This window comes from Panthera tigris, chromosome B2, assembly GCF_018350195.1.
Source record: "Panthera tigris isolate Pti1 chromosome B2, P.tigris_Pti1_mat1.1, whole genome shotgun sequence".
Classification (NCBI taxonomy): domain Eukaryota; kingdom Metazoa; phylum Chordata; class Mammalia; order Carnivora; family Felidae; genus Panthera; species Panthera tigris.
In genome coordinates this window covers 143,863,578-143,879,446 of record NC_056664.1, presented here as the reverse complement: position 1 = coordinate 143,879,446, position 15,869 = coordinate 143,863,578, and the positions used below count along the sequence as shown (strand labels likewise).

The 15,869-nt window shown below is 39.3% G+C and overlaps 1 protein-coding gene across 2 annotated transcripts in view; it reads left to right on the top strand.

Annotated features, from left to right (window-relative positions):
• Window positions 1-15,869, top strand: part of PRKN (parkin RBR E3 ubiquitin protein ligase) — a 1,336,804-nt gene that overhangs the window by 1,140,723 nt on the left and 180,212 nt on the right. For both annotated transcript variants that reach the window (XM_042987489.1, XM_007097240.3), the window contains exon 9: window positions 6,708-6,857. In XM_042987489.1, coding sequence (XP_042843423.1) covers window positions 6,708-6,857 — 150 coding nt within the window. The remainder of the gene's footprint in view (window positions 1-6,707; window positions 6,858-15,869) is intronic.

The window sequence follows — 15,869 nt, the reverse complement described above, 5'->3', positions numbered from 1 at the left end:
ATGCTTTGTTAATACTTATTTTCCAAAATGTTTGCGAATACTATGTTGTCGCTTTAAATTATCTTAGTTACCTGTCTGTGGATTATCCATTTTATGAAAGTCTACGTATAAATTTGCAAACTAGTTTTAATAACAGCTTAAACAGCATTACTCAGCAGGTAAGTATGAAGCTGTCTACACAAACACAGGCACACACACACACACACACACACACACTCACTCTCTGATTCCAAAGACAAACACTAAAGAAGTGATTTTTTAAAGGGAATTTGCTACTTTTGCGCCCACCTGACAATAGATTCCACACAGGCCTAGTCCATGTTGCAAATTAATCATGTTCCTTCAGTCCTGTTTGTAAAACGCTACCCGTTATTGATGAGGAAAACAATTCCTTGCAGATTATGCAAGTACTATCGAATCAGCATTTCTTCATGTTCACCAATTTATCACTTTGCCACTGTTGTGTGTATTTTGCGCTCAGACACATGTAAATATTCTGCTCTACTTCCTGCTAATTTGTTACAAGTCTCCAGTAAACATATAGGTTTCTTTCAATGAATTGTCATTTTTATGCCAGTTTAGTAGTTGAGAGGAATCTATGGAAATGTGGGCCATATCTTGAAGGGAACCGAATAAGTATCTTTAATGACATACGTGTAATTACATGTCTAAATTCTTTCCTTAGGATACGAAACTTTCTATAAATACTAACTCATTACTGTCTCTAGGTCAAATGTTTGTTCTTACAAAGTTCACAATGTAATAAAAAAAAAAAAGGCAGTGCACTCAGTGGGCATAGGTTTCATTTCAGATGTGTGTACTTTTTAATTATCAGAAATGGCCAGGTATATAAATTAAAATATTTGTCTTCCGTGAGGAAAGAAATTGTATGCTCAAATTCTCTTGAGTGTATCATAAGTAGAATGACTATAATAAAGTCATTTTTTTTAATATTCCTTAACTAATGAGTGGAAAGAGGAACATAATTTTACATTTCATCAGTATTTGGAACCACTACAAATGCCATCAGCAAGAATACTAAAGCATTATTGGACTTTGTCCATAGGTTAACTTCTTCCTAGATAAAAGCTATCATCATAGTAGTAAAATCACTTAGCTAAATTAAATATATAGGTAATCTGTCATCAAATCAGAAAACAGCCAATTGCTTGAGAGCCATTTATTTAAAATAGAAAAGCCATCCCACATCACTGATATTAATTTCCATTGCCTTTGATTATTTTATTAGAATTATTTAATTGATTGATGCTCACTGGAGTTATATTTCATTAACTCATCCTATAACAATTTGTTGTTTACCAACTACGGACAAGATACTATAGCAGGGGTGCATGGGTGGTTCAGTCGGTTGAGCGTCCAACTTCAGCTCAGGTCATGATCTCGTGGTTCGTGGGTTCGAACCCCACTTTAGGCTCTGTGCTGACAGCTCAGAGCCTGGAGACTGCTTCAGATGCTGTGTCTCCCTCTTTCTCTGACCCTCCCCTGCTTGTACTCTGTCTGTCTCTCTCTCCAAAATAAACAAACATAAAAAAATTTTTTAAAAGATACTATAGCCAATTCAGGAGATACAAATACACAAAAGGATGAGGGGAAGTGCAAAGGCCCACAGTCAAGTCTGGAGGGACAAGAGACTGTGTCCCCTGAACTCAAAACTTAACCAGCCAAAAATCGCTTTTGAGACCAGGCCTCCCACTGAGCAGAAATATGCTTGGCACAGAAAAGGGGACAAGGAAAGAGGAAATCCAGTTAAAAGTAGGGTAACAAAGTTGGGAGGTGACAGAAGGTGAGCCCCCATGCGTTTATCCCCAAACCCCCAAAACCGGAAGAGGAAACTCCAGAGGCACCAAGAGCTATTCTGGATCCTACTTGTTTCTAAAGTGTCAGGAGGACTGATTTCATGTAAAACTGTGCAGCAGAAAGAAGCAAGGTTCAATCCCATAAAATTTTTAAGAGGTTACAGAGAATGAAGAACAGAATGATGTCCTGAGAGACAATAAAAGCATGTCAGTCCGGTGGAAGCTAAAGTAACTATTTCAAAAAGAACCATGTTATTAAGAAATTATACAAATAAAAATAAGTAACAGATAGTGTCTTAAAAGAGGAAGTGAAAAGGAAGAAACTTCTAAAAACTGAAAGTAAAGTGAGATAAAGGATTCCAGAGATTAAATTCGACAGATTTAGAAGGTGAGTAAGGAAGATCCAATATACATATACTAGAAATCCTGTAAGAGACACGTCGAAGCAAGAAAATAGAGCAAATAACTGAAAATCAAATGCAATACAGCTTCCTTGAATCAAAAAAATCGATCAGAAAATGACCAGCATCAAGATATATTCTAACAAAACTACCATATTCTAAAGAAAGAAAATTCCTTTGGGCATCTTGGTGAAAAGATTATCAACTGAATGTATAAAGGGGAAAAAAATTAAATTGTCATCAGGCTTGTCCATAACACCTTACACCAGAAGAACATGGAGTAAGACAGTGAAGATGGTCAAGGGGGAAAAAATGTGAGCCTAGGACTTGATATCCAGCCAAATTCATTTTTAAGAATAAAGATCCCAAATAAACTGTCACGGATATGCAAGTCCTCCGTGAATATTTTTCCTATACACTCCTTCCAAGGAATTTACTAGAGAACAAGCTTCTAACAACCAAAATTACTGGAAAGATATCAACGTAAGAACTTGTGGGGAACATTACGTGTGTTTGTGTGTTTGTGTGTACATGTGTGTGTGTGTTTACACTTAAGATAACATGAAAGGTAAGAGAAACAAAGCATAGTATGGAACGGGTGTATATTCCAACAAAGTAGATACAGTATTATTATAAAAATTTGGCAATGGGGCTCCTGGGTGGTTCAGTTGGTTAAGCATCAGACTCTTGGTTTTGGCTAAGGTCACGATCTCATGGTTTATGAGATCAAGCCCCAGGTTGGGCCCTAGGCTGACAGCTCAGAGCCTGTTTGGGATTCTCTCTTTCCCTCTCTCTCTGCCCCTCCCCTGCTCGTGCTCTCTCTCAAAAAACAAAAAAAAAAAAACAACAACATTTTTTTAATTTGGCAAAAGAAACAGTAGAACATGTGAAAATGTATTTGAGGTTTTTAGTAATCATATTCATAGTGATAGTATTGGTACTATTATTCTATATCCTTGTATGTGTGTGAGATAAGGCCATTGAGCTATTGTGGGATAGTGTTTTATTCTACCATCCTCTGTGTTCTTAAAAACCAGTGTAGAAGAAGCAAATACAAATGTCAAATAGAAAATGGTAAGTTAAAGCCCTGTTGTTCTGAAACACCTACCTTCTTAGTAAATTTCAAGTATACAATACAGTATTATTCACTGTACTATCATTTTGTACATTAGATTTCCAGAACTCATTCATCTTATAAAACTAAAACTTCATACCCATTTGGGCGAGGCCAAGGCATAAAAGTTGAAAGGTCTAGTGGTACAGTACTGAGCTGAGCACCTCAGAGGGTTCCGATAAATATTTATTGAAATCATTCGCAGTTCCATGAGAGGATGTTGTGTGCCACCTCCTTAGGACAGAGCTCGTTTCCCAGCTGACATCATCCACTCTCTCCTCTCTTCCCACCCCCTCCCTTCAGCATATAAATATATTATTTCTTCATTTTCAGAAACTCCTTTACAATCCCTCTGTCCCCTTCAGCCGCTGTCCAATGTTTCTTTTCTCCAAACTCCTACGGGGAAAAGAACCCATTCTTGCCTCTTGCAATTCCTCTCCTCCAATTTTGTCCTGACTCCATTTGACTCCACTAAGATTTCTGGCTCCATGACTCCACTGAAATGGTCTTGCCAAGACCCCAGTGACATCTGTATTTCCAGCTCCAGCCAGTTTCCAGTAATGGCCTTCTGGGCAGCTTTTGAGACAATTTATCATGACACCCTCACTCAAGTATTTTCTTCCCTTGGCTCCCAGGACACCCACATCCTTTTCATTTCCCACCTGCCTCATAGGCTGCTGCTTCTCAGTGCCCTTTGCTGGCTCCTTCTCATCTTCCCTACAAAGGTTAGATGGTCTCAGCTAGTCTCATGGCTATGGAGATAACACAGAGTCAGGCTGTCAAATCAGACGCTCAGGAATCCTAGATGTAACCTTGTGTCACACTCTCCTAATGGCTTCAAAGGCGGGTAAAAATGAGGTGCCCACAAACCACAGAGAAGTCTGCGTCATTTAGCAGAGCTCCCTGGGTCGTTTCTCAGTGTATCAGGGTGTACTACAGGCAAGACTTAATGAATGAGGTCTCTGAGAAGTACCTGGAATGATCATTAATGTGCAATCTCTCAATTATATAAGCTATCCCATCACTCATCATTCAAGGAATCATTCATCACTTAAGCATTTCCTGCTTAATGTATTCCACAGTTAAGAATCTTTTCTAGCAAATGCCATTGTATGGATGTATCATTAGCGTGTTTACAAGAGGATTTGACCAAGTCATCTTTCTTTCTTTCCTGGGGCCAGAAAAATGAGAAAATGCATGGGAGGCCTGGTGCTAACCCTTTTCCTCCCAGCCTCCATGCACATATGATTTCAAATTTTGTATCTACAACCCACTTCTTTCTCCTAAACTCCAAACTCATACATTGTTAGCCACTCAACATCTTACTTAGCTGCATAGCAGTTTATTAAACTGAAGATAAATACAATAGAAATAATGGCTCCTTTTCTCAACTCCCAACCTACACACACACACACACACACACACATATAGACACACACATGTACACACTGTCCTTCTAAAGTCTTTCCATCTCGGTTATTCATTCTCTGTCTCTGTCTCTGTCTCTGTCTCTGTGTGTGTGTGTGTGTGTGTGTGTGTGTCTGTGTCTGTGTCTGTGTGTCTGTGTGTGTCCTTCTGTCTTCTCAGACAAAAACATTATGTTCATGTTTGACTCTTTTTTTTTCTCACACCATGTATCCAATCTGCCTAAAAATTTCGGCATTTTTACCTGCACCATATATCCAGCTGATCCCCACCTCCACCACTAGCTTGCAGGTTTGAGCCACCACCATCCTCCATGTGGATTGCTGAAAACCTCCCGCCTGCCCCTCTGCTTCTTCCTTCTCTCCTTGCCCCCAAGAGTCTATTCTGAACACCTCAGCCAGATGGCTATCTTTAGAAGATTAGTCATATTATGTCACCCCACAGCTCCAAAGTCTCCATAGTTCCTGTTTCTCTCAGAAAGGCAGCCAGACTCTTCTACTGGCCTTCAGGGACCCACAGAGCCCAGATTCCCAAGAGCTCTCTGACTATGTTTTCTGCCATTTCCTGTCCCGTCTCACTCAGCCACACTGGCCTCTGCTATCTCACAGCACCGAGCACATTCTGGCTTCTGTATCTTGGTAATGCTCTGTCCTTGGCCAGAAAGCCCATTCCCATGGGTAGCCACATGGTTTGCTTTTCTAATCTCCCTTCGATGTTTGCCCACATGTATCTTCTTTATAAGGCATCCCCTATCTCTTAATCACCCCTTCAAAACTGTAGTCCCCATCTTCCCCCAAATCTGTTTCTTCCCTGTTTTTTATTCTCCTTCCCACTGAAATATAACCTTTCAGTGTTTATCATTATCCTCATGTGGATGAGAGCACAGGTGTCTATTTTGTCCACTGCAGTATCCCCAGCACCCACAGTCTGACCATAGTAAGCTGTCAATGAAGGTTGCATAAATTAATTAACAGTGAAGCAAATCCACTTGACTTGATCTGAGTTTAGAAGAGAATATGATCAAATAACACCAGGAGAACAATAACAAGGCTGCAATAGGATGGCCTTGGAACCTGCACTATGTAGTTTTATTCTGCGGGCTGGAGAAACCAGGGAGGGGGTCGAGCCATGCAAGGGCATGATGAAGTCAGGGATAAAAGAAACCATACTTTAAGAAAGGGAACAATGATGAAAGGAAAACATGAATCTTCTTCATCAAGCTGAATGTGCTCAGTATTCCTCAGATGTGCTCAGATATCCTGTGAGCTGCCCACAATTAGCACAGGGTAGAATATCAGGACCTATTTTCAAAATGGTTTCAAAAACTCATAGACACCTGAATAGAGGCATGAAAATATACCACTTGATAAGACTGATAACGATGCATTATGTGTCCATAACTTAAAATATAGATATGTCTCCTAAAATTCCTGAAATAAGACTGTTAAATGGAGGTGATGTTAGTAATATTAAAAATCCAAACTGGGGCCCCTGGGTGGCTCAGTCGGTTGGGCGTCCGACTTCAGCTCAGGTCATGATCTCACAGCTTGTGAGTTTGAGCCCCGCATCAGGCTCTGTGCCAACAACTCAGAGCCTGGAGCCTGCTTCCGATTCTGTGTCTCCCTCTCTCTCTGCCCCTCACCTGCTCATGCTCTGTCTCTCGCTGTCTCAAAAATAAATAATAACATCAAAAAAAATTTAAAAAACAAATCCAAACTTTGGGGGGAAATATTTAAGACCAATTTCTAGAAATACAAAGTTATCCATTTTGCTAATTGCAATTGGAAAGCCTTTCATTGTGTTGGATAATACCTTATCCACCCCTCCCCATTTTTTTTTTAACCAAAACAGATTAACAAGAAAACCCACACGCCACCAGCTGTTAACATTTTGGCTAAAACAGCACATCTTCATATTATCACTTTGAAAAACCCATGTTGTGTTTCACAGTACAACCGGTACCAGCAATATGGCGCTGAAGAGTGTGTGCTCCAGATGGGGGGCGTGCTGTGCCCTCACCCTGGCTGTGGAGCAGGGCTGCTTCCCGAGCCAGGCAGGAGGAAGGTCACTTGTGAAGGGGGAAATGGTCTGGGCTGCGGGGTAAGTACCACCTACACCTTTGGGTGTTGATTTTGTGTGCTTTTTTTTTTTTTTTTTGGCAAATTGGCAAAGATTATCTATTTGTTTTACTTTCATTTTTCCCTTTGTACTCAGATGTCCTTGAACTGATGTATAAGAAAATAGATTTTTAGGGGTACCTGGGCCGCTCAGTTGGTTAAGCATCTGACTCTTGGTTTCGGCTCAGGTCATGATCTCATGGTTCCGTGAGCTGGAGCCCCCTGTGCTGACAGTGTAGAGCCTGCTTGAGATGCTTTCTCCCTCTCTCTCTCTCTCTCTTTCACTCTCAAAATGAGTAACTTAAAAAGAAATGAGATTTTTAAATTCTTACGTAGGATCCCAAATATGAACATAGACCTTCATTGATGTCCTATTCAGATTTTTTGCTTTAATCGTTTATCACAGTGTCTTCTGTAAGGCATTGTGAATTACTAGACCAGATTTTAAACTCTCTTTCTGGTGCTCAGCTGATTCAGAGAAAATATTTATTATTTTTTTCAGAGTTTACTTTAAGTAGGCAGAGTAAAGGGGAAAGAGGATTTCCCATCAGTGATGTCTTAACAAAATTGTTTGCCTAAGTATTTCAAGAAATAAAATGAAGATTAATATGGAAAACTTGAAATTTTATTGTGTCATAAAAATCATTTTAAATAGAGATGAGCAAAACTAATGGTGCCTCTTAGGGAAGCAGAATAAGAAACATGGAAAATGTTTGTTCTAAGAGGTCAACCAATATGACCCAGATGGCTTCTTGAATGAATCTATGGCTGCAAGCTGACAGTGAAGGTGTGAGGGGAGCATAACTCAAACACAAAAAGGCTTGCTAAATTATAGGTTGAAATGACAAATGGATAATAATCCTGATATTAAATTTCATGCAGCCCAGAAAAGGAAGAAGGTGTATGTGCTTATAAAATGGTATTGAATTTTGATGGGAAAACATTTCTTTTAAAATTGCAACTTCATGAGGAGCTTTCTGGAAGGAGTGTTGATGGCAGAGGCATATTGCCCGGGCCTAATTTTTGGCTGAGAGCTGTAAGTCACCTATGCATAAGGTGGTATCTGTTGTCCTTAGTAAAGCTATCTGTCATGCAGTGGGTTGCAAAGCCCTGAGCTGAGCCATAATGTAGAGAAAGTGGACATTGAAAACCAGTGAGATACCATGATGCCTACTCAGAAAAAAATGGCTCTGGATTAATAGTCATGATCACATTGGGATGGACACACAAGTCATGTTTGCTACTTTTAGAAATTATGAAAATCAAACTACACTTTGCAGCCCCGATCATCATCATTAACTGTGTAATCTGCGCCGATTGTGTGTGGCCTGAGCAAGCTGCTAAATTCTGGGATCAGAATGCTAGTGAATGTTTTCTTTTAAAATAATTTATAAGAGTTTTTCACTAATATCTAAATTGTATGTTTCTGCCTGCTAATTGCCTGCCGTTGTTCCATTCTTTAAAGCTGGATGTTAAGATCTTAACATTTTTTATGGGGAAAAGAGTTTCTTTGGCCCATCTTCTGCATTCAGTTATTCATTTGCTTTAAAGAACTTTGAAAGTTTGGGGTGCCTGGATGGCTCAGCTGGTTGAGTGTCTGACTCTTGATTTTGGCTCGGATCACAGTCTCACAGTGCGTAAGACAGAGCCCCATGTCAGGCTCTGTGATGACAGCATTAAGCTTGCTTGGGATTCTCTCTCTCCACCCCTCAAGGCCCTGCTAACACACACACTGTCTCTCAAAATAAATAAATAAACATAAAAAAAAGGACTTCAAAAGTTTTATGTAATTTTAAATATTGAACAGCTATAGCTTCCTTTTTGCATACAATGTCACATTGTAAGTAAATAACATACATTTAAGCTCCAAATCATGGAAAATTACTTTGGGAGTGAATTGAATTGCTTTAATATCTTTGGATTAAAGAGTTTGGGGGCAAATCTTACCTTAATGAGGAGAGCTATCTTCAGAATATTTCTTTGTCCTTTCGAAATTATAGGTGATGAGTTTTATTTTATTATTATTTGTTCTGTTTTGTTGTTTTTGAAAGTGTGCTTGTCAGTTTATAGATTACTTATCTATTACTGCATAACAAATAACCTCAAATTCTAGATGTTTAATTAATAAACATTTATTATCTCAGAGTCGCTGATGGTCAGGAGTCCATAAGTAGCTTAGCTGGGTGGTTCTGGCTCAGGGTCTCTCATGAGGCTGTAGTCAAGCTGGGTTGTAGTTATCTGAAGGCTTGACTGGGGCTGGAAGATCCACTTCCAAAATGGTTCATTCACATGATAAGAGACTGAAAACAACCTCAGTTCCTCACTGGCTACTGGCAGAAGGCCACAGTTCCCCACCACCCAGCCCTCTTCTTAGGCTATTTGACCACAACAGTGGCAGATAACTTACCTGGAGCAAATGATCCAAGAGAGTGAAGAGAAACCACAGTGCCTGTGTGACCTGATCTCCAAGGTTGTACCCCATGACTTTATTTCATTCATTAGAACTGATGTGTAAGATCCAGCCCACCTGAAAGGGAAGGCACTTAGGCACTGTCTTAAAGAAAAGAGTATCAAAGAATTCATGAACATATTCTGAACCCACAGTTTGCAATTTGAAGAATTTGGAAAAAGAACAAAGAAATGACTTTCTAAAGTATGCACCTAACTTGATGTTTTCCTTTCTCTCCCTGTCTTTTTGCCCCAATCCCCATATTCCTGTTGAGGCTTACATCAATTCCCATTGCTTTGACTTCTCAACATAGAGAAGATAAATTGACCTCATCATTACCCTTTTCCTTCAAACTCTTGACTTTCACGAAAGGATGTTAACCCAACCAACATGCTTTTGGGGATTCTGTAGTGGTTAAAAAGGAGATTGGGTTGGAGGCCTTAGTTCAAACCCTGTCTCCACCAGCTACTACTGGTCTTAATATTTCTGCACTTCAGTTTCCTCATCTCTAAAACAGGGTGTATTATAGCAACCCCATATAAGACTGTTACGACAATGAAATGAGATCATATGTGTAAAGTGCTTAGAACAATACCTGGCATACAATGTATATTTATTTAATATTTAATCAAAAGTTTAATCAATATTTATCAACACCTTGCTTAAAAGACTAGATATCCAAACAAAACTACATAAAAGAGAACCATTTGCTGCTCTCCTCCAAATATTCCAGAATCGAGCCAGATCAAGCCATATCTACAGCAGGGAATTAAGTACCTAGACCTCACTCTTTTAGCCCTTCAAAGAATTGCTTTTCCTACACAGTACTTTGGCAAAATGTCGTTCACGTTGTAGTCTTTATACAGAAAATTTGATACCTGTGGTTCAGGACATCCCAATGGACTTTTCTATGAGCAAACATGGTGGCTATTCTAGGCTGACCGCTGCAGCAGGAGCACAAGGACAACTTAAAGTTGTTCTTGAAGACCTTGCATATGGTGCAACTAATAAGGTGTCCCTCTGAAAGGTAACTGGTCAAAAACACGAAGCCACATTTGTGTTCCAGGTATAGCATATAAGGGGACCATTAGTAGCGGATTTTGAAGTTCATTTTCTGGCTTCACTTTTTTCCTTCTTTCTCTTCCCCTTTCTCTGATGTACGCAGTTCTGCTATGATTTGTACATAAGCTGCCAATCTTTTCTGGATTTCAGGGTGGTAATGGAAAGCTGTTGTGTGGCAGAAATCATGGTTAGTTCATGTTGTTCAGAGGCAGAACAGGGCCCAGTAAGTAGAGGTTAGAGGAAGACGAGTCACTGCTTAGCATTTGCCCTAACACCATGGACAACTAACAACAAAATGGGCTCCCTCAGGGAGTAGCGGGTACCTCATCCTGCACAGTGTTCCAGGAAAGCTATGGAAGAATCATAGAGTCTTGGATATGAAGACTCTCTAAATATCATTAACCTCAGTGGTTCTCAGGCTGTAGTTTACAGGTTTAATGTAAGATATCTGTGAGTCTATCTGTGCTTAATTTTTTCTCAACTACCAACAGGTTTTTATTATCTGGGTATCCAAGAAATGCTTGATATTACAAAAAGTATCTCATGAGTAAAAAGATTGAGAGTCAAATTCCCTGTCATTAACAGACTTTAAAAATTAGGCCTCAGAGGTACATTGTGTTGTGCTTATGGACACCCATTTTCAGAGCTGAGACACATCTCCATGTGTTGTACTCCAGGGTTGGATGGATCCAGTCTTCCAGTCAGTCGGCTCACCACTACATGCCCAGATGGTCCTTCATACACCCATGATTACTGTTGTATATAGATTTCATATATACTTCAGTATTGTGCCTGTCTTTGGCTTCTTAAAATAGGTACTTAGGTTAGTATTTATGACTCTCTTATTCAAATATATAGTAATGCCCATTGGAAAATCAGATTACTTGATCCTTTGCTCCACTATATCACTAGACTTGTCTGCTACCTGGAGAGCAGTATACCTTAGCTAGTAAATGAAGGCAAGGATTTCTATTTAAATGATAATGTCAGTCCATCTCAGAAAGGTCTGACAGATGTGTGATGGTTCCAGCAAATTTATTACCATTATAAAGAATTATCTGAGCTTGAGTCCCGTGTCCCAGAATTTAAGTTGAAGTGTTACCCTTGTTTCATGCCTTTATATTCCCATTCTTAGTCTTGATATTATCGTCTTCAGTAAATCCATGCATGTGGAGTTCAACATTCATTGGATGGATGGATGAATCTTAATAATGTAGAAGTAATATGAATACACTATCACTTTTATTTTCAAATATTAATCACAATTTTCCCCAATATTAGAATTGCTTCCCTTGCCTCAACAAGAACCTCATCAAAAAGTATAAAATATACAGTGGTTTACTTGCACACATAATACATAATTCAGAGCAAAATGTACTAAGCTCAGGGATCCAGAAAAAGTCAATTAGGAGCCTGGAAGTGCTGCAAGCATTACAGTTTTGTACCCTGTCAAAGGCTACACAGCCAAATTAGAATTTTGTACATTCTGATACATAAAATGTTTTAGTCTTGGGTGCACTGAGATTTTGGTTTTCCCACAGCACAGAATATTTTTACGTTGATAGATGGAACTCAACAAAGAATATATTTGGGGATCAAATAGCCTGACCTCACTCTCTGCTAACTCTTGACCATATTTTTACTACTGCTTATAAAAATATTAATTGATTTCCTAAGGAATTCATGTTATGCATTATTCTTTACTCCGGCCTTATTTCTATTCATCAAAACTATCTCGCTAACTTTTATGACTCCAATGTAAAATGTTGACATGTTTAATACTGGAAAACAGCAACAAAATATGGAATACATTAATACTCGCTGACCTGGGAATACAGAAAGCTAAGGCAATCAAACCTTGTGAGTTTTCTATAAATAAAACATCATTATCTTGTTTGGTATTGTTTGGGGATATTATATGACTGAGAGATCATTTCTCATCTGGGATAATAGGAGTTAGATGAAGAACTTTCTCTTTTAAATTAGAAATCCGAGGATGAAATAACAACTGAAAAAAAAGCAGCTTTAAAAAAAAATCATGCTACTGACCATTTGTTAAGGAAATCAGATAGACTTTCTAAGGCACCCTATAGTCACTCTTTAATTTACTGGAGAGTACATGTTGCTCCGAGGCAGATTTATCAAGGCACTCATGAAGCGTTCACCGTGGTCTCCACACTCGCACAGACCCCTTGATTTTACCAAGGTTATCTTCTTGCATTTTTCTTGAAAAGGGTCTCCAAGATAGAGAGGCTGCATCAAACCCAAGTCTAGATCTGCACAACTATGGAGTATGACCTGCTACGTGCAAAGAAACTTTTGTCGAAAATGGTGATTTCAAACTGCTTATAACAATAGCATTATTGTATTGTTGAAGATTGTAGTTAAATCAGAGTCCAAGCTTCATTTTACATAGGAAAGGAGCCATTGAAGACAAATGCAGATACCTAGTCTTTCACTCAAAGATCGGATTATTGAGTTAAAAACTTAAAGTAATGAATAGGTGGGGAGGCTTTTTGTTCAATATATGGAGCTCTTAAATAAAAAGCAAGCAGATGGACAATATCTAATAATACAAGGGGAAACAAAATGGTTACTTTTCCTATTCTTTAAGGATAGTTTAATTTTATAAAAATACAACATTTAATTAAATTTTGTGAAGTATTTTGAAACCTATATTGAATTCTCTCTTTTTAAAAGGAAGACTAGAGAGTAAAATCTAGACTCCAAATACATGTGGTTTATACTGTGATGCTTCCAAGGAGACACCAAAAGGGATAGGTATTTTCCAATGTGCCTCGATGGGAGTTTGTAAGCACAAAGCTCCAGTTGCAATCATACACCTCGCTTGCCTCAACCACCCGGCCTCTGCAACACATAAAGAGTAGAATCATAGCTTGTGGACACGTTATTCTTTTATATAACCTTTTAATCTTTCATATATATTCTTCGATATATAAATAAAAGTATTTTTTAAGCTAATGTTATGAAATGTCAAAAAATCTGCATTCTATGTTTATTTGACATGTGTCCAAAAATCTAATTTAAACTCTAAGATTGGCTCATTTGCAGATTGGAAACAAGTCTCGCTAGACTTTCTGTGTGAGAGACAGCTTGAAGTGCAAAGATAGAAAGCTTTGGAGAATATTTATTTTAATTAAAGGAATCGTTCACAAACGTACAAACAAGTACTGTATACCATTCCTCTGGAAAACATTTATCAATTGGCAAATGTTCCTAGAAAGTGTTCTGTGGTTTGAAACAGAAAGACGTATTTTCTAACCCAACTCAGACCAGTGACCGTTCCACGTGTCTTTAGCTATTTTTGTTGTTGTTGTTGTTAAAATAAAGGGAAGTCCGAAATAATGATACTCTTTCAAAATGGTAAGCTCCATCTCTTTGAATAATGTTAGGAAATCAATTTTGTGGTAAATTGATTTCTTCTTTAGCTCTACAAGCTACCAGAGAGCTCAGAAAACTCTAGAAAACAGACTTCTACTCAAGATAACATAGTTTCTCTGAATTTCTTTTGATTCTGCTCTCACTTCAGTTTAGGGCTCTGCTGTGCAGTATGGTAGCCACTAGCCAAACACGGCTATTTAAATTAAAATTAAATAAAATTTAAAATTTGTTTCCTACTCACAATAGACACATTTCCAATGCTTCCACGGCCACATGTGGCTTCCTACCACCGGACTAGACAATGCAGATACAGGATGATATCTTCGTCAGCACAGAAAGTCCTATCAGACAGCATGAGTCTAGAGAAAGACTAGAATATCACCCAAAAAGAGTTTCCTGTGTCTCAGATACAAACGCTTCGACCTCTTCCATCTGGTTAGGAAGGAAAATCTTTCCAGAAATTAAAGTCATTTCCTAAGAACAAAAATGTACAGCCGCATTTTCCAAAGGGAGGCTCATTCAGCATAGGTTCCAGAGGATGTTACTGGGAGGAAAGTTGGAGTAGAGGCAGAGAGGCTTGGCAGAGGTCCGTTATCAGAGAGCTTGGAAACTTAGTGTTAAGCTAAGTTAAATAGAGGTGTCCCCTCTCCCCCGCCTTAAAGCTTTCAGTATGCAAACACGCATTTTTGCCTGAACAAATAGAATACCACAAGCAGCATTTCCTAAACTCTTTACAGCAAGAACTGCCTTTTGTGTGGTGCATTTTATAGGATGGGTGTTTCGCGGAACAACTTGGGAAGGAAAGCATTTGCTTCAATTTTTTCAATGGACGATGCCCAACAGCAAGCATACCACAGTCACAATGAGCTAGTGGGACCAAAGGCTAGGAACCTTACACCTACAACATTTTCCTCTTTGTAGAGAACTAACAAAGTATGCTTTTTTAAAGAATGAAATTGTATACCATATTGTTGTGGGTGTATTTTTGACACTGCATATTTTTATAGTGAAACCTTTTTATTTTCTTAAGCAGCCATTGATACATAGTCCTATGGGCGTAAGATCCATGGAGAAGAGAGGATGAAACGTTATGATTGTGGGTGATTAGTTTTTTCAGATGATTCCTCTTCGGTGAACATGAAGATCTTTAAATTCCATAGAATAAATGATACTTTGGTGAATACAATAGTTTCATCAACATAGCTGATGTTACTATTATGTCAATCTCATAAAGCGTTAAGAGCATAGGACAGTATGATAATGGTACGGGATTGTGGGGTTTGGGGTTTTGTTCTGGTTTTCCATACAGTCCGGAACGGCGGCAGCACAATGCGAGGGCAACCACAACCCTGTGCAACGTGGGTCACACACAGCCGTGAACGCCCTGCTGGGGGCGCTCTCGCAGGGTGGCCGGCTGGAGTTCCCCTACCTGGTATCCTGAAGGGTGGGCCTCTCTTCCCAGAGGCCGCTGGTAGATCTCGGGGACAGAGAGCTATGCTCTGTGTCGTTATACTAATTAATGTCCCCCGGCCCCGGCCCTCATTTCTCAGGCTTCTATCATCTGGTGGCAGAAGCTTCCCAGAGACACATCACGTCCTCTTTCGGACTTGCCTCCAGCTCCTCCCTCTTTACGGCTCTCCGGGACGGCAGCCCCTGCAGGCGCTGGTTCCTCCTACAGATTTATCTAGGGCCTGGCCGCCATCGTTCCTTCCTGTGCCCCGGGGCTTCTTGATTTCCCGTCCCGCTGCCTTTAGAGAGTGGCCTCAAGGATCTGATGTTATTCATTCCCGTTGCTTCATTATACTTTCTGGGTCTCATCTTTCACGGTGGTATTCATACTCCGGATTATGAGGTTATGATCATCAAAACGGTTTTCTCTGCTCTTTTATTTTGCCTTTTTTACACTAATTTCTATTGTGCTCAAATATATGTAACATAAAATTTGCCATTTATAACCATTTGTAAGCATACAGAGCAGTGGCATTAGGTACAGTCGTAATGTTGTGTAACCATCAGCTCTGATTATTTCCAAACTTTTTCATCACCCCAAACAGAAACTCCGTACCGCTTCTGCAGTAACCA